Below are 19931 nucleotides of genomic sequence, written 5' to 3' on the forward strand. Positions count from 1 at the left end.
TAAATTAGACCGTTCATTTAAATATACAAGCAATGTTTTGTTATAATTCATAAATACGACTTGAAGATTGAAATTTATTATCGTCCAGAGAAGTTTCTTTGCATTCCAGTTGATGAAAATAATGCAAAAAATTCTTGCAAAGTCTTATTAATAGTTGTATAACTTATCGAATTTCTTATCTTAACAGTCAAACAATAAAGACTTAAAGACAGCATCCTGGGCCGAATGCTGATTATGAGTGAGTATCAAAAAAGTCTAGAGATAAACCAACGTCTGAAACAAGTTCCACCTAAGTTCTGATGAAACAAAAACGTACAACTGAGTGAGAAGTTTCTTTTTATCGATAAAAATTACTTCTAAGAGAAATATTGTCTAGCTAACTGTAGATGACATCTGGGTGGCTTTTCTTCTGACATTCTGCCATTCTTACTCAAGCATTATTTCTTTTTCGTGTAAAATACTTTACTTTAGTTTGGAAGATTACCGGAACTTACAACAATAGACAATTTTTTAAACATTTCGACAATTATTTAGTTAACTGTAGTTATTTTTCGAAATGTCTTTTTTCAATGAATAAATTCCTTGTCATTGTTGAATTCCTCATCCTGAAATTACTTCAGAAATATTCATTTAAAAGCAAACTCGAAAAGCTTCATAAGTGAAATTGTTTCTGTGTATTTTTTTTTAAATAGTCGCTTATAAAAATTATTTTAAAATATTTTGATTATTTCCCTACAGTTCTTTGTTTATATAAAGAAAAATAGATTTAAAAAATTTAGAAATTCTGTCAAATAGAAAGAGGAGAAAGAAGGAAAAAAAGCACAACTTTCCTGAAATACAATCTAACTCGGAAATATTGGTAACGTTTCGTAAGACGAAAAGTTTTTACCGTAAAGTAAAGTTTGCAAGCTTCTGACTGAGCGAAAACCTAAACGCTTGAATGAATGTGGTCGTCGCACTCAACGTAGTCCCCTCCCACTCGGAAAAATATGTCACATCAAATGTTGACACAACTTCCAAGATTCTTTAATGGAGAACCTACCAGAAAAAAAAATAAAATAAAATAAAAGAATAAAAAAAAAAACGAGAAACTTGACAGTTTTAATTAAATGTTACCATCATCAGAACAGTTTAAAGTTGTATATAATATATGAAATATCGATTATTTTGTACCCGTTTAGCTGTCTACAAATTTTATTCTGTCCCGAGACTATTTTGTGTGAATTTCTTTATTGTTATTAAGTAGACATCTTAGCGAAAGTATTGATTAAACCAAGCACACCTGGCCCATTCTAGATTAAAGCATAGAGCACAATTCCTGAAGGTATTACAATGTCTCGATTATTTATACATTCTCCTCTAGATAATAACGAACGATCTATTCAGAAAACAGGTAGGATTCATCTCTCGCCATATATCATATTGATGCATCGTCTTCAGACGGAAACTTTTTCTTTATTTATGTCACAATTCGCGTCTGAATTCTCGCATCAAAGTAGAGACCACTACATTAATCTTGTTACTAAGAACTCGGAAGAAAAATATAAAAAAAATGAGAAAGATTAAGGAAGTGGAAAAATATACAGAATCGAATGCCAAAGTAGAAACAGGATAAGCAAACCACAAGAATGCTGAATTCGGATCTTTGTAAAAAATATTCTTTTACTATAAGCTTAACTCTTTTTTTATTTCCACTTCTTTATTTTTTTTTTATTTTCTTGACGAATCTCTTTGCTATTCTGAGAACGTTCGTTTTTCTCGTCCACAACTTTGAGAATTGAAGCGAAGTAAATCGATCTTGGAGACTTGTTCGTTTCTCTTAGTCTTCTCGAGACTTCTATCTTATTTTTAGCCCTTCGGGGAATTTATTTTTTATTTGTTTTTCTCGCACCTGAAATGTTGTGAAAACTGAGACATAGGTTTCAGTTTCTTTTGTATAATAATTGAAGTATTGTTTATTGTTAGAAAGTATTTCAACTCTCTCTCTTCCAATGTGTGTCTTCTGTCAAACAGCTTCGTCCAGGAGACAAACAAAACTTCTCTACAATTCTTGTCAAACGAAAATAACAAATTTATATTCATAATTTCTATTGTTTAAATCGTAAAATTTACGGATTTCCTACCAAAACTAGTTTAAAAAGCTAGTAACAATACAGTATTTGCATTAAAATAATGCACCTCTTCTTACTTTTATTTTCAAATGTTGATAACATAAACAAGGATTTCGGAGATGAAGCGATTTTAAAATCGAAAAGGTTCATTCTAAATCCACATTACAATAGAATTTTAGCGATCTCCTTTATAAAATAAACAAGAAGCGGAACAACTAAATCCGGTTTATCTCAATCTTCGGAATAACTCAACAATAGATATTAAATTTAAGATAAGCTACGATATATATAGAATATATTATCGTGAGTTCAATGAATAAATAAATTTAATAAAAATTTACATATATTTTTATACTTTTAAGTATAAGATTTATTTTTAAGTTTTTATTCTAAATATGATAATTAATACATTCCGAACTTAATAGAATTAATGGAATGAAACGAGAGATGATTATATATCAATTAATAGGATGCGATTTACATTGTTTAATTATATTCTATATGAAAATTACTGGAATCATATATAGAATTGGATAGAAAATGATTATCTTAAGATGGAAACGGCATAGATGATAAATATATTGTTGGTAGAGGGATATATGTTATCAACTTGTCGGCTGGCTTGTCATTCTGTCCTGTTTCTGGTTTGTTTCGATAGTACCGAATGTTAATCTCAGAATAATAATATTGTGGATTATTGTCATTCTCTTGTAGGATTACACAACTTGTATTATCCGCACAGAATTCATTAATTTGTGCGAAAGATGTATCAAAGATTAATTTATGCTACACGATAATTATATACATTACATAATTGAAAACATTGATTTATATTCATAGAGAGATTTGATATCGAATTAGATTGTAAGTTAACTATATTGAACGATAGTATATATACGATTTAATTTGATAGAAAATGCTTTTCTTTTCTTGTTTGATCTGAATTCAAAGTTACGTAAACTTATTAATTGGAATTTAATCATTTAGATTTGAAAGTTTATCATATCGGAAAACTCTTAATGAATTTGAAGATAAAGAGTTATATTAAGAAAAATTTGATAATTAACGACAAATAATTTGTTGTATCTCAACTGTTTTAGTTGAAACAATGATAATACACTAATAACTAAGCAGTAGAACTTTTGTAATATTAAAACATCACTGTATTAACGTGTACAGTATATAGAGATGACTCTGCTTCTATTTTAAGCATATCCAATCAATTTCTTGTAAAATATGTTTTAATATATAATTGACATTTTATTCACTTTGCAAAAAAACTAATTATAATGACTTATTTTTTTTAATTTTTGTCTTTTATCATGTCCCAAGGATACCACGTTAATTAACAATTCAACTCATACAGAATGAATAAACAATAAGATAGCCTTAGAAGATAATAAAAGAGACAAATAAGAAAAAAAATCCCCATAAATATAGATTATCCTTCGTTAAATATGTAAGATAAAAACTTAAAAGGCTTTAACGAAGTTGAGTTGAAGATATAGTTATCTAATTTGTTGGGAAAATAAAAATAAAAAAGGAGATAACCTACTTCTGCTTATTTCTACTTTCTCAACAAGTAGTTAAGGCAAGAATATCTTCAACCAATCTTCCTTAAAATCTTTTAAACGTTCATTATCATGTACATTGTAAAGAATAATTTATATTCATAACAACATTTTTATTTAATTTTGTTTCTTTTCCATTTTTCAAAGTTATTGTTATGCACTTAAGGTTACTTCTTGTAGCTTGGAACGAAACATAGCTTTACGATAACGATGTACTTTTTAGCAGAATTATTATTTAGAAAATAGCTTAAGTAGAAGAAAATAATATAACAAATTTTCGGAATAAGAATTCTCTTAGAAATTATTAAAATTTGAAATACAGTGCAGTAGTCTACACAATAATGGATCTTTATTAAAGAGAAATTTTGTTTTAAACCAAATATTAATGTGTTTTAATTTTTCTTCTAGAGAAAGAAAAAAAATACATATATATATAATAGCTTTTATAAACTAGCAAGAAAATAGGAAAAATACTTAAAAAATGATGCAAAAATACTTAAAAAACTTTTCTAAATATTGATTTTATATTTGATTTAATAAATTATATATAGGTTATGCCAAATATCTTATATACAGTAAAACCTGTGTAAACCGAAATCGCACGGTACCGAATATTTTTTTTTTTTTTTTTTTTTTTTTTTTTTTTTTTTTTTTTTTTTTNTCGAACCGGATATTTTTAACATTAAAAATCTCTCCATTCTCAAGAATGTTTTCCGTTTAGGCAGGCTTCCTTTCTATTCGGGTACAGGTTTTTACTCTTAGAATACTTAAATATTGTAACTCTAATACAGTGTTTTTAAACTTTTCGGATTATCATTCCCTTTTAGTACACATATTTCTTATATATTTTTTTATTTGTTTCAAAATGAAGCTTTATCCTTCTTGTCCTCCAACATCCTTAACTCTCCTTGAGCTACTCCCACTTTGGGTATCACTACTCTAATAGAATGCAGTTACTAGTCAATTACAAATAACTTAATTGTTCTGAAAAACTCATCTGCCTGTCTGTTATTTATTCACAACCCAAAATATACTTGAAAATATTTTAAACTATACAATATTTATATTTAAAAAACAAAATTAAATTTTTTAAATGTATTTGTTAAAATATCGATAGTTTAATGCAACAAATGTATAATTTTATTAAAGTTTTAAATAGATTTTAAACTATAAATAAAGAGGAGAAAAAAAATTCGCTATTATCCAGTTATAAATTATTAAATTATCGCGTTTTAAAATATTTTCGTGTCAAGTCGCGAATAAATATCTTCTCGACGTCTTGTAAATGGAGTGTTATGTAGCGAGCAATATTATAGAATGAATTATTGTGATTTATGAAGCTATTACTAAAAACGAAATAATGAATTTTCCGCCTAAACGATTATTCTGAACGAAAATCGCTGCGAAAGAAAAGTAAATCTGTTGATGAAAGCTTAATGTAGGCAGGATTAGAATAAGATAATTGAATTTCGAGAACGTAAAGAAAGTATACGAGACAATTTTCGAACAAAACGTATTGTATAAAAGTAAACATAAGCAATTTAAATATATTTTAAAGTCGTATTTGATTGCTTCGAAATTACACTTTTAACATGGATAAAATTGTTAATTTTTAATCAGTCCGTAGAGATGAAAATATCTGGAATTTTAAGGAGAAAATACCATCATAACTGGCGAAATTAAAGCCATAATTATGTTTTAATAGATAAAATGTGACTGTAACTTATGGATGAAAGTGAAACAGCTAATATAAGTCTAACAGATATAGAATTATATAGAAGTAATTAATTACACATTGTGTCGCGAGGAAATTAGAAAGACTACAGAGAGTCAGATGTCTGTCGAGCAATGATGTTAAAATGAAATCTGTCACCTCGGTTACCCCATTGCTGATATGTTGTCGGCCAATTGTTTTGGAGAGAAGTATGCCAAGCATGCAGACTATGAATGAAGATGTCTAACCAGACAAAGACAGATGTAATAGGACGGTATGTTGACAGTAATGTATCCTTTCTTCGATTTATCGACAAAGCCAAGTCCAAAGCGACCGTTTTCTCTTTATATCCTTGTTAATGAAATATTGGTTTGTTATTAGAACTGATAATTGCTTTTAATCAAGATTTCATCATCAAAATTCCTTTTCACTTTTCCCTAGAAAACGGTATAAACATCGCCAGAGATTGCTTAATTTCTAATGTAAAAATTTGTTTTGATGAAACACTTTCGGTTATTTTAATAAACAAAAATAATAAATAGAGGAAGGAAAAAATTTCAGATGGAAATGAATTGCTCGTGTTTTGAACAGCTGCGTTACTTCGCAATGATAGGATTCATTTCGGACTTGATTTAATGTTGCTCCGAGGATCAATATTTTTAAATGAAACAAACGAAACTCATTTGTTTTAGCTCGATAATTTAAGAATTAAATTACTAAAATTACATTTCAGCAATGCGTGTTTCTTGGAATATTAAGTTCAATTGAATAACTTAGTTAAAATGAGAAAAGATGTACAATCATTTTAGCGATAATCAATACAGGTAAAGAAAAAATTACTATTGATTTATTGACATTTTTGCTTCCTTAAAACTGATGTTATAATCAAATAACTTTTCGAAATATTTAATTTATTTTCAATGATGTTTTAGATCTTTTAAAACATATTATTTATTGCACGTATATCGAGATACTCGCATTTCAACTTCCATTATTAAGAAATTTAATTCACGTATACTGTAACATAGTGAATTGTAATGTTTCTTATGCAGGTTTGCGTATACATTACATGATTGGGATATTTATAGCTAACATACAGATAAATAGAAATAGAGCCTTGCCTTTCATACCCGTATATATTGAAAATCTCTGCTGCTCTGGATAAAAACTTTCTTCAATGTAAGTTTGTATCTTGCAATCATTTTATATCTAGATGTTGCATCTGTAATCCATCACTCTTTATTTTTATATCTGGAAAAAATATAGAAAAACTAGAATTTATGAAACTGTGCACATTTTGAAAGATTTTTTTCTTTTTCCTCTTTCCTCTTCCTAAAACAAAAAGAAATCTGCTGTCTTAACAGAAAAATTTATTCAAAACATCTGAGATAAATTTGATTTTATAAAATATGTTCATGCAGAGAAAGAGAAGCGAAACTACGCAATTAACGACCTTACCATCCATCACCTATCGAACCACAACAGAAGAGTTATAGCAACTCTCATTCTAACGTTACTCCATGGACGTAATCAAAGCCTCTCTACTGCCAAGCCTGTATTTACAGCTTGACCGGTGAGCAGTTCTACGTAGCATTGGCTGTGATTAATCACATTGTCACATGAACAGTTTACTATCGGCTACTTACTATCACGTGATTCTACATTAATTGTTTACCATTCTAACCGAATAATATTTGTAAATGGGAACACCAAAAAGTATATATATATATATATGAATAATTTTTTACGCTGATTCAGATTTTTGAATAGGAAATGCTGTTCAATTTTACCTGAAGGTAAAGCAAGAAGAACGACAAAAACAAAGTATATCGATGAGATACGGATAATTTAATATAGTATCTTCTTAAAGATATCCGGCACAGAATGTTTACTAACTAGTTTATAGTTAGGAAACTTTTGCAGAAGTTTGGGAAACAAACATTTATTCTTGCTTAACTCGGATAAAGTGTCATTGATTACGCTACCTTTCGTAAACTTATGTCTTCCCAGTTTTCGTGACAAATTGTCTTACTGGAGTTTTTTCGTACAAGGAAAAAATTTGTTACAAAAATTAAAATGTATTCTGTGTACATTCCTCTTCAACTTTCTACTCTGTCTGTTTTTTTAATACCGTATTTTTTTTTTTACTTTTCTCATGAAAACGACAAAAACCTTATCGAACCTATTAACATTCTTTACACTCGAAAAGTGCAAAGTGATTAATTTTAGCACGTGATAAAGTTCTCTCACAGGATGTCATGTTGCACGATAAATAGATCTTTTGTGCTAAGTTATTAAATATATTCTTAATTACAGTTATTGCCGATTCTCCTCAATTATAGTGCAAGTCTCAAACATGGAAAAGGACAGTAATCATTGGCATTGTAAAGCAATTTCCCTTTTCATATTTGACAGCTGTTGTAACGAGGGGTCTTGGCTTTTACTTAAAGTTGTCATTGTNCTATATTCTTTAAAAATATCAATATACTCAATTAAAATATCAGAATTTTCTTTCTACATGAAAGGAAAGTACCGTAACTACACGACTACAATTAACTACAAGAAAAGAAGAACCACTAGTCTTGTATCTCTTTTTATTCTATAATTAGAGTTTCTAGATATAATCTTGAATTGTTTAGAATTAAATGTTTAAGAATCTGAAAAGAAAATCGTAATAATGATTTTGTATATTTAGATATAAATTATTTATTTCATTATAAGGATAGAAATCCTGTTATTGAAGGTAGTGACTTTTTATTTCAGTGTAACAAACAATCGTACAAATTGTCAACAATAAACAAGGCTAATGAGATGAAGAGAACGTTTGGGCTTGTATAGAGGCCCGGTTCGAAATTTGTATAATAAAATTTTAATTATAAAGTCTAGAAGATACAACTTTAAGTACATAATGAAAGGAAGAGTTGAGATAAACAGAGAACGTTATATCCGAAGATATAAAGGAGCCAGGAAGACCCTAGCTTTAGATTGTGATCGCTCTCCACGTCTCTGATAATAAGAGAAAACTTAAGTAATGAAATAATGATAACATATTAAATATATCTTTTACGTTTAACATATTTTCTAAAATTAGTTAAACACACCTGAATTTATCATAGGTGATCTGTCCGGGATATGTTAGGTTCGGTCCCTCACCACCCTGTAATGATACCCCATTGCAATGATACGTTATATCTTCATGGGCACCCAGGAAAAATTTCCCATTATAGTGTTCATTTGAAACATTTTTCTTCGGGAGAATTATTTTGAAGAAATATTTTCTTATAAAAGATTGGTTTGGGGCCCCCGTTAGTGAGCCTCGATTATCCTTTTTGCCCATAGGATAGCGCAGTATTGCACCATTGTGGGCCAAGCCGAACACATAATGGGCATGATTAAAAGGCCCTCTTAGTTCCCACAGGAAAAAAGAATTAAAAACGAGGAAAAGTAATTAAACAATTCATATAATTTATATTTTGATATATTGTATTATTTTAAATAATTTTATTAATGATAAATAAAATTCAGTTTAAATAATATAAATTTCTGTGTTTATTTTGTTTTCGAGATATAATTTTAATATAAATTGTTTTAAAAAAATATATCTTGAAGATAAAATAATAACCATTTTTAAACTTTTCAAAACTTTTTAATAGAATTTTTAAGGTTATTTATCCACTAAATTAATACAATAAATATAAAATAACAAAGCTAAATAGCTTTAAAATATATTTATATTTAGTTAACTTGGTTTCGGAGAATAATACCTATAAATTCCGTACAAATTCTGAAGGATAAATTCCTGTCCATTTTGAAAAGATCAGATTTACTTTTGAAAAAGTAGATAAACGATACCTAAATATTTGTAATAACTTACAATTTCGGTTTGATATTTGCTGAAATATATCTGTAATTCATTTTTTATCCTTTAAAAAATAGTTTTATTTTCAAAAATATTGATTTCAAAATTGTCTTGTTAAGAATTATGATTGAGAAGTGAAGTCGTACACTTAGATTTTTTTAGAATATAAGTTTTTAACCTTAAATATTTCTGATTTTTCTAATATTTTAGAATTTACAATTGAAATATGCATTTTTTTTTCTTTATTTTCTAAGAACATATTGAGATCAAAGACAAATTTCTTTCTATACTTTTTGAATTGCGAGATGAAACATTGCATTGTAAAATATTGAAGTTATCGTAATCCTAATTGAAATCTTTTAAGTATAAAAAAAATTTCGATAATATGATTTAAGAAAAATGTTAAAGATTTGAATTGATTTATCCGTAAATCTTCAAAATTTCTAACAAACTTACTTGTAATGGAAATTAAAGTTAATCATTAAGAACAATATCGAAATTAAATGTTATCATTGTAACATTTATAAATAGGCCCGCTATTCCCTGATCCGAGCTCCCAAATTTTATAAATAATGCCCTTTTTTTCTTATTAATGTATGCGTTTATAATAAATTATTAACTGAATAACTAAATATTTCAAATACATCGAAGAAGTAATTCAAATTGTAATAAAGTTATATATATAACAATGGTCGGAGGAGCTAAAGACAAGGGCTCAGGGTGCCTAGAATCTGAAATCTGTAACTGAACGTTAATATTTTTCATGTTCTAAAAAGTCTGATGTATATTATATATTTTCTTGAATAAACCAATATATAAGCCTATATTTTTCCAGCAATCTCTAGAGCAAGAAAGTTAAAAAGTCTCGTAAAAATATGAGTTTTTATGGCTTTTAAAGAAAAAAAAAATGTTAGCAACGCTCTGTTAAATTCGTTAATAATATTAAATCTTATATTATTAGCATCCAGGAATTTAGATTCTTTAATATTTTTTTGTACCAATTCTAAGCTAGAAACGTGATTTAGATAAATCGGAAATAATTTCTTATTTTTATTCTCGGTTTTCTCGTTTTCTTTAGTCAAACTCGAAAGTAATTAAGTTCTTATTGCATTAATGTCGTTTAAAAAGCAAACAATAAATATATGTAAAAGATGATTAGAGACATTGAGGGAAACAAAAGAGTTTTTGGATAATTTGATATGCAAACATTTACCGAAAATGGTTTGTCTGTAGTAGAAGCCATTTTCGGTGAATGTTTGCATTCAAAAAAGTGGCCAATTGGGATTAGGAAAACACGAATCCACTTAATACAACTAATTCGATAGAGTTCAGAGTAGTATTCCATCAGGGGTTAGCATAGAGTAGAAGATAGTGAAGCACCATTAATAGCAATACTTGACTTTTCTGTCGTTCCTTGACTGGCTCAATTAAGTCACTCCGATATACATCTTCGGTAATATATACAGCATTTCGTTATATTGTTTTTATTCTGGTTTCTTTTATTTTCTAAATCTAACTTACTTCTTTTAAATTGATTTTGCATACAAATGATACCAATTAACAACAAGTTCTGATTAAAAAAAAAGGAGCTTCCGGATAATGGAGTGCTTTCCTCTAATCTCTATTACTTAGAAACTAATTTATCTCTATAAATTATTTATTGGTTAAAGAATAGTCGTAGTTCTTTTATGAACTAACCAAAAGTATATTTTATTTAGTACACTTTTTCCTACCCTATTATAATACAGTCGGTTAAGATTTTCTCGTAAATCATTCAGGAACTATGGAGTGTCACATGTCGAATAAAGGGAAAACAACTCCTTTATAATTCATTATAATTGCTGTGGTTTAATAAGTGTTTAAAGTTAAATGCGATATTCATTTTTAATTAACGTGCACAATGCGTATCGTACACATTATTCATGTTCTACAAATCGCGTTTAATGCAGTTTCCAACGAATTGGAGGGAACAAATTTTTTTTAACTACTTTTTTTAAATTATTAAAATTAGCTTTTAGTTTCTATTAAAATATAAATTGATTAATAGCTAAGGGTTTTTTTTTTTTTTTAAAACTGTTAACTTAAACCCAACTGCAGGTAAATGCATATAAATTTTAATGTTTTTAATAATTTCATGAGAATTATATGTAAATAAATTATAATTTTTTATATAATTTTTCTCTAATGAACAATTTCCATTAGAGGAAAATTATCTCAAAAATACCTTTACTGTGTAAAATTTGATTTATGTTATAACTTCTTTAAATAATTAAATTAAACAATGTACAGTAGTTAATTGTTTTGATTCATAGTAGAGACTTTAATTGTTTTATGGAAAAAGTTTTAGTTCATTTTCTTGAGAAATGAAGTAATCATTTCTTAATTTAGATTTTACTTCCATCACATTTTCCCTTTTATTATTTAAAAAAAAACAATGCTTAATTATAACTTTAACAACTAAAGGTTATTTAACAAACAAAATATTTTTCAGCTCAATTAATTCTCACAAAATTATAATTAAGTTATAAACCTAAATGAATTTATTTTACCAAAGTGTAACAAAGTAAGAAAGTATAATTCTTGGTTTAGATGTCGATTAATTTTTATTAGTAGCGCTCATAAATATATTCTCTTAAAACATAAAATGAACTTTAAAGGAAGCAAAAAAGATCAATTTTTATTTTATTTTATTTTTTTTAAAGGTTTCCTTCAAATAATTACTTTTTCACTCCATTAACTTATCATGTTTTTATATTTTAATTTTAATTTTTTTTTTCATTTATTAATCTATTTTACAACAAAGCAATTAAAAAATTACATGCATTTTTATTAATGATATATATCCGTTCATATTTTTTCTCATTTAGAATACTTTTTAAAGGTTGAAAAAAGGTTTTTTTTTTTAACTGGCAAAGACATCTTGAAATGGAAGGAAGACCTTTAGAAATATCTTCATTTCACTCTATCGATCTCGTATGGAAATTCTGGAAAGAGAAATTTTGTACAGAAATCTATCCTTTCATGCTTCTTTAATGTGAAAAGTATGCTTAAGCTCTTTTCTTTATATCATAGATTTTCAATTTTTAAGAATTTTTGAGGCAGATGAATATATTTAAATATACTATTATAACCTTTGACTTATTTAGGATTTTGAATCGTTGCCATCGTTGTGAATATCTTTAAAAGTTAAAAAAAAAAAAAAAGAAAATCTGTTTATAATTTTAGTTTTACTCGATTTTCAACTAATATAAAAAGACTTTTAACGGTTATTTAATATAATTTAGTAATGTAAAAACGTCGAATTCCTTTAAGCTAGTTATCGATTCAATTACACGTTGATGAATATGCACAACATATATTTTTTTTTTCCTTCTTTACACTCTTCAAATCCGCTTTTGTATTTTATTCATCATGCTTTCCAAGATAATCAACTTATAAATTTAAAAAAAAAAAGTTAAATATATACTTTTTTCTCCTTTCAGCTCTTTATTCCTTTTAAACTTATTCGAAGTTATTAGTTATAAGTCTAATTAATGTTCGAAAAGCTTCGTTCGCGAATTACAATAACTTGTAAATTGCTGATTTTATCTGAATGATATTAATTTAATATAATTTAATATTTAAAATTTACAGATAAATACTGTTTTTTTTTACAAATTTAATGTGTGTTAAACACGAAAATTGATACTATCTGTAATAAATATTATTGTTATAAGTGTAAAGTGAAAAAAATGATGTTATAAGAACGTGAATTTTTCATTTTTATTTTTAATTAATTTTCTATTATTTTATTGTTTAAAATAATAAAAAAAATTTTTAGTGTGAAAAGTAATGCTATTTCGATAGATGAGAATTTTATGATTGATTTTTTTTCTTACTAAACAAGCAAATAAAGAATTGATTGAGAGATTATTCTGCGAAAAGTACTTTGTAGTCGACCATCTGAGAAAATTAATTGAATTTCTAACAGAAACTGACTATTACTACAGTAAAATTTTTCTTTCAATTGTCGTAATTTTCAATATTTTTTAATATAAAATTAAAGAAATTTTACAAAAAAAGAAACACAACAAAAAAAGTAAATAACTAATTTATATTCTACACATTATTTGATTTATTTTCTTTATTTTCCTCGATTCTGTTCGTTGAAGATGTGAAACATTACTTAGAAAATTTGAGTTGAAAGACGGAATTTACAGTTATAGTGCTGATTTTATATTTTTTCTTCTGTTACAAGACTATAAATTATCATTGTCCGTTTGATTTTCGATAACAAATCTCTGATTACTGAATTTAAAATTATGTTTAAAACTATTTTATTTACATTAATCAAAGAATAAAATAACCGAATTTTTATAAGTTTACAACGCAATTAAATATATTAAGTCATTTTTTTTCATTCATTATGCATGCATAAATTATTATGATAACTATATTATTACATGACATATATATAGACATCAGTATAAGATGATTAAAAGTAATATTAATAAACATCATTATCCATATTTTATATAAAACTTTTATCATTAAGGAGATATATTTAACTCCTTGTAATTTCCTTATTACAGAATTATTTCTTGATATAAAAAAAATACACGCATTTCCACGGAAGAGAAAACATGTTATATCCGTGTCAAACATATCATTAATGTGTAATACATGACCGGTTGTTCTACTTTGATGTACAGTACATCTAATATGTGTAAGAGTAGGAATGAATATATTAAATTAAAAACACAATATCGATTCATTAAAACTCGATTATATTATTTGACTAGAATTCATTGAAAACTTTTTGAAATTCTTGATTACAAAATGGAATACATTTCTAATTATCTGTATTTGTAATCATGGTTAAGAGTTGCCAATTAAATGGTTGTCAAGAGTTATTTTTTAAGAATTGTGTCATTTATGAATGAGAATCGAACGTGTTGAGTCTACGTCCATCGAACTACTAACAGCAGTTAATTATTTGTGCAAATTAATTAGCCTTCATCGTCTATAATGACTGCAGAAGTAACTGAACGTGGTCTCATTTGCTACAGCGACACAAATTGGAAATTTAGGGAATGAAATGGGACGGTTCATTAAGTACTAGGGATTAGCATGAGTCTAGGTAAGTACTGTAAAGAAAACAATTTCTGTAGTGATGTTACAGACGAAAATAACGTAATCTTTTTAAGCTTTTGATGCTTGATTATTGATGGAACACGCTCGAGGTTAATCAAATGTAAGTACTTTTTATCCGCCGGGAATAAAAATATATATGTATTCAGAGTTTTTTAAGTAGCCGTAGAGATTATAAAGTTAGCACGTAAGAAACATTTTGCAATATTGATTAGTCAGAAAAAAAAGTATTTGAGATGCAAAGCTACATTCTGTAAGAAGTATAAAATTTTTGAAGTGAGTTGTTTCCAGAATGTTTTTATAAGGTATTCATGTTTCAATTGTAATATCGATAGGGCAATATTCCAGGTGAAATAATATCGATATTTTATGTAGAATTCTAGATCGAATTTCGGCTTATTGCCAAAATTCGTAACCTTCAGGCGGAAGTAATATAAAGATCTTTATTGAAATAACTGGCGATTTTCAGATTTTGTTTTTTAACCATCCTCTTTACGTAGTAAAAACTTTAATACTTTCAAGCGTGGCAATTTTTTTAAAATAATATTTTCAAAAGATATCGACCGAGAAAAAAATTATAAAAATAAAAATAATAATAATAATAATTGACGATGTTTATGGATTAATAGTTACAGTTTATCCTGATAAAAAAAAAGAAAGATAACCTTTTGACCTTTCAGTCAAACACCCTTTACTTTAATGTAATCCAGTCAGAAAAGCAGTTTACCTGTTTCGTCGTGTATATAAGAAGTCTGAAACAAAAGAAGAGAAATAGGAACAAGAGACATCAACACCAGGTAATACTGTTCGACCGGTTTTGAATAATTCAACGGGCAGACACGAAATTATCCGATAGTGACGTTCTTGCCAAGAAAAGTCTAGCTTGGTTGTCAGCAGTCCACTGGCTGTTAGAGATAAGGCTCTGGCAAGATGAGTTTTGGCGAATAGGGAAAGACTATATTCGAATAACAGTTTTGTTTTTTGCTGATGGTGGGTGGTTTGGGATCATTTCTATTGGAAACTTCTTCCTTCGTCTTATGGCTACTGTCTATTTCGGACACGATTTTTTAGGGAAAAAATTCTCGCCTTTCCAGAAATCTAAACTATTTTATTTCTCGGTTGACCGTCATATTAAATTCATTCAATTTTTCTATGTTATTTTAGTACTGTAAATAAGTTTATAAAACTTTTTCCGGTATGAAAGAAACTCTATAAAACATATTGAAAACTTAATAGAAGTAAAAAGATAAGTTTAAGAAGGATTTTTAATAGATTATTTTTATTTTTATTTCCTCTTATAACACGTGTACTGAATAATAAATTCTCTTAATAAATTAAAAATTAATTAAGGTATATTTATGTAAGAAAAGCATTCGAAATATTAAGAAAAATGATAAATAAAAAGAACGAAAATAAAATATATAATTAACTAATGAATTAATATATGTACATGTAAATTAATACAAAGTTGTATCCTGTATATACGAGTTTAATGAGTAAAGCGTACAAATAACTCACTTATGTTTATAAATGTTTCATTCTAATGCGAATAAGACTTGATATAAATGTAAATAACATTTATATTAAGTCGTATTCACATTATAATTAAACATTTTACATGTTTAAAAATAAACTGTAGAGGGATATGTGAACGTATCATCCATTATAATATTTTGTTTGACTTGCAAGATAGTAGCATATGAGCCATAGAACAGCCATAATTTCACCTATTACAAGCAAAATCTGATACATAATGGAAGCTACCAGCTTGGGTGAAGGATACAGAATGATATCTTCCACGCGAATTATCCACAGAATATTACAAGGATTCGGATCGTTGTAATATATCTAATTGTTATAATTTTTATAAATATAATAACTGTATTTATAACAATAAAGTTTTATTCAAATTTCTATTGTTTATAAACATTTAAATTACTACTGCATGAAAGTGAAAAGATATTGTTTAGAAAAAAACGACTTAATTAATTGTTTTTAATATTTGAATCCATTTTTCAGAGCAAATATCACATTTCTTTCTATGAAATTAAAAGAAAATAATTAGAGAAATTTCTCATCTTATGATTAAATTTGATAAATATCTTACCATTAAAAGATATTAGAAGTTTTTTTATAAACTCAAGTAAATGTAATAATTGTTTATATTGTTATTTAATAACAGTTTTAATATTTTACTTCAATCATTTTTTCATTTATATATATATATATAAATGAAAAAATGATTGAAATGATATATATATAAATGAATATGAAATGTTATATATATATATATATACATTTATATANCAAAATTAGGTTAAATTATTGTTTCCAATCGTAAATTTTATTTATATAAAGTCGTTTATATTTTATTAATAAATAATTTAATTATAAATATTTTATAAGATCATTGAAATTTAAATACAACATTTTATAGTTAGTTTATAAAGTTGGTATTTGGAAGGACATACCTGCTCCCAAAAGTGATTTCTTTTCATATAAAAAAGTGGAAGGGAAAAAAGGAAGAAAGTCAGATGTTAAGGTGAACCCTTAGAGAACTGTTACAACAGACAAGCAGACGGATCCTGTATCAAGCCGCAACTAATGTTTAACTTGAACTAGCTTGATATCGCTACTTGGCATATCTCTCAGGAATGAGACCAAAATCCCTCGTTTAAAATTCAGACTCTTCTTACACCATGTCTCGATCACAATTTTCATCTTGACACTAACAGTAGGCATTTTTTCTGTTTTAGGTCCAGATTTTTGGGGTCTCCTCAATCCAGAGTGGAGCCTTTGTAGTAAAGGAAGAAGACAGTCCCCAGTGAGCATCGAGCCGTCGGCGTTGCTGTACGATCCACATCTTCGACCTCTTCACATTGACAAGCACAGAGTAAGTAGTTCCCATAGGAAAAATCTGGACGAGTGTAAAAACATGTTCGTGAAGCATTACGCGGGACATGATCCACGTACTTTTCTTTATTTTACCGTTTTGGGACCATTCTCTTCTGCATAAAAACGGCACATTTATGAAAATATCTCTATAAATTCATATTTAATTGACTAAATAATATATATATATATATATATCGGTTTTTCTAACAATTCATTAATACGACAGATTAATTTATTTAAATTAATTTCGCCATTTATAATAAAGTAATGCCAGCGAGAGATGAAAAATTATAGTTTAAATTATAATTAAACAAATAAATAAATTACATGTAAATATCTCCATTACATTATCTTAGCAGTAAAATGGTAAAGCTATATTTAATAAATATTTTTGCATAATTTATGAATCTTAAATGTCGTTAAACTATTTCCATTAGCATCTTGAATGGCGTAAATTAATAATTTCAAAAAATTTTAAGCATGTTTCTCTGTTTACATTTAATATCCTTACTTTAAATATTGCGCATTCGCGTTTCCATTCCTAGTCATTATAACATATTTATACCTTCTTTTTAACTCTTTAATGCCTTCATTTAAAGAAATAGAGAGAAATAATAATTATGATGAAGCGTTGATATTATCATTAATGTATAATTAAAGATAATTAGAAGCATTAATCGTTAACTCAGAACATTTTCAACAGTTTAAAAAAAGGAAGCAGAAAAATATAGATTGAAAATATTAAATAACGTATCAATGAAACTTTAATTAATATTTTTGTATTTAAGAAAAGATAAAAAGTATTTAATATTTATTTTATAAAATTAATTCTAAAACTAAGAATAACTTGGAAAATAATCTTCGAACATTGAACTCGCTAAGAATTATGACAATTAAATATGATTAAATCTTCTAATATTAAGTAGAGAAAATTTTGGATAGGCTCGAATTGTAAAATATAAATTTGTTAATTTCTAAAATAAAAAAGAATTAAGTACTTTAATAAAATCTAATTTATTCAATTTTATGTTTAAAAAGTTTGCAATTCTTATCCTAAAATGCAAGTATTTTTTATTTAAATAATTCCATCTTTATTAAGTTTTTCTTTGTTTAACCGATGCTAAAATAATTTTAATTAAAATTAATTTCGTATTCTTAATTATAATTTCAACGTGCATAAAGAATTTCATCTATAAAATCATTTTTACTAGGATTAATTACGCGAAGTTATACTTGTGTGAATGGTGTAAGCGTTTAAGCTTTAAAATGAATTTTTGACTATTTTTGAGTTAAAATATTCGATAACGTTTAAAGAACCATTTTAAAGATAATTTTATACCTTTAACTTTAGTCTTAAAACGAGATCTTTCCGATAATTTTGATAATAATGTTACGACAATCTTGATAATACCGGTTGGGGATTTTTAAGAGTCTCTTCGGACGTCTTAAAATGTGAGATCTAAAGAGACTCTTAAAAAGAAATATATTGTTTAAAGATATTATTTTAAAGTCAATATTATATCTTACGTGTTATTTACGCAAGGTCAATTATTAATTATCATTTCTAATTGTAGAATTAAATGTATTCTCTTGAATATTTATCTGTGAGATGCTAATCTTCCTCTTGGTTATATACGAGTTATCTAATGCTAATTTCATTCAATATTGTAAGGATGTAATAAGAAATTGGAAACTATCGTTTACCTGATTTATTCCAAAGTCAATGAGATATTGGGGTTCACGTTAAAACTCAATCACTTACAGCGATATCAAAAATAAACTTTATCCCATCTCGTTGGTGCATTATCGAATCTTTCTTCGGGGCAATTACATCAATATAAATTCGTCTTTCACTATAGTAGTGGTTGAACACAAGTAATAAAACTATCAAGCTAATAAAGATAGTAAAATTAAGATGAGAATGGCAATAAAAGTGGTGTAGGAAAGTAGTAGCAACACTGATACGCTATAAAGATAAGGTTGCCACATTTATTACTATTCGTAAAGCTATACTACAGTATTCCCTACCTTAAACATTCTACGTAATAAAAAAATTATAACGTTGGTGATATATAAATCCTCTCTAAGATGAAAAATAATGTTGATAAAAAGTGAAAGTATGGTTAAAATAGCCTCTTGAGGAATTTTAATTATTTATACGTATTGCTGGGATAATCTTTGTTACGATATGAAAATATCCATTTGTTTTCGGAATCTATTTTTGTTGGAATGACGTACTTTATCGCCGATTTTTTTCTTCCTTCTTTTACATTTTATTCTTGCATTTAATGTAGGTTGACACGCGAATGGTGTCTAGCTTTTTTAAAATAGAAGATAAGCTAGAATATTCATTAATGTTGCTTGGAATCCGACTGTTAATTACTAGATAGAATTTTACTAACGAAAAAAAAATGATATCTCTAGAATGCATAAATATTATTTGTTGTGTTAAACTTTTAATTATAAATTTTATTAAGTTTTATATAATAGATACATCTAGAATTGTTTAAATTTCTTCTAATTTTTTAAATATAATCTAATTACAAAATTATTATTATTTTTTTTAAATTTCTCTTTCAATTGTTTATTTTCTCGTTATGTGTGCACCTACTTAAATAACAAAAGAATGTCCGCAAAATGACATTTTTAAT

General features: G+C 26.7%; 1 protein-coding gene across 1 annotated transcript in view; it reads left to right on the forward strand.

The window, feature by feature from the left end:
* Positions 1-19931, forward strand: part of LOC111619731 (carbonic anhydrase-related protein 10-like) — a 112996-nt gene that overhangs the window by 31718 nt on the left and 61347 nt on the right. Inside the window, exon 3 of the mRNA XM_023361529.1 lies at positions 17142-17278. Within this exon, the coding sequence (XP_023217297.1) occupies positions 17142-17278 (137 nt within the window). The remainder of the gene's footprint in view (positions 1-17141; positions 17279-19931) is intronic.

This window comes from Centruroides sculpturatus, unplaced genomic scaffold (genome assembly GCF_000671375.1).
Source record: "Centruroides sculpturatus isolate CEXI.00-Female unplaced genomic scaffold, Cexi_2.0 scaffold88, whole genome shotgun sequence".
NCBI lineage: Eukaryota > Metazoa > Arthropoda > Arachnida > Scorpiones > Buthidae > Centruroides > Centruroides sculpturatus.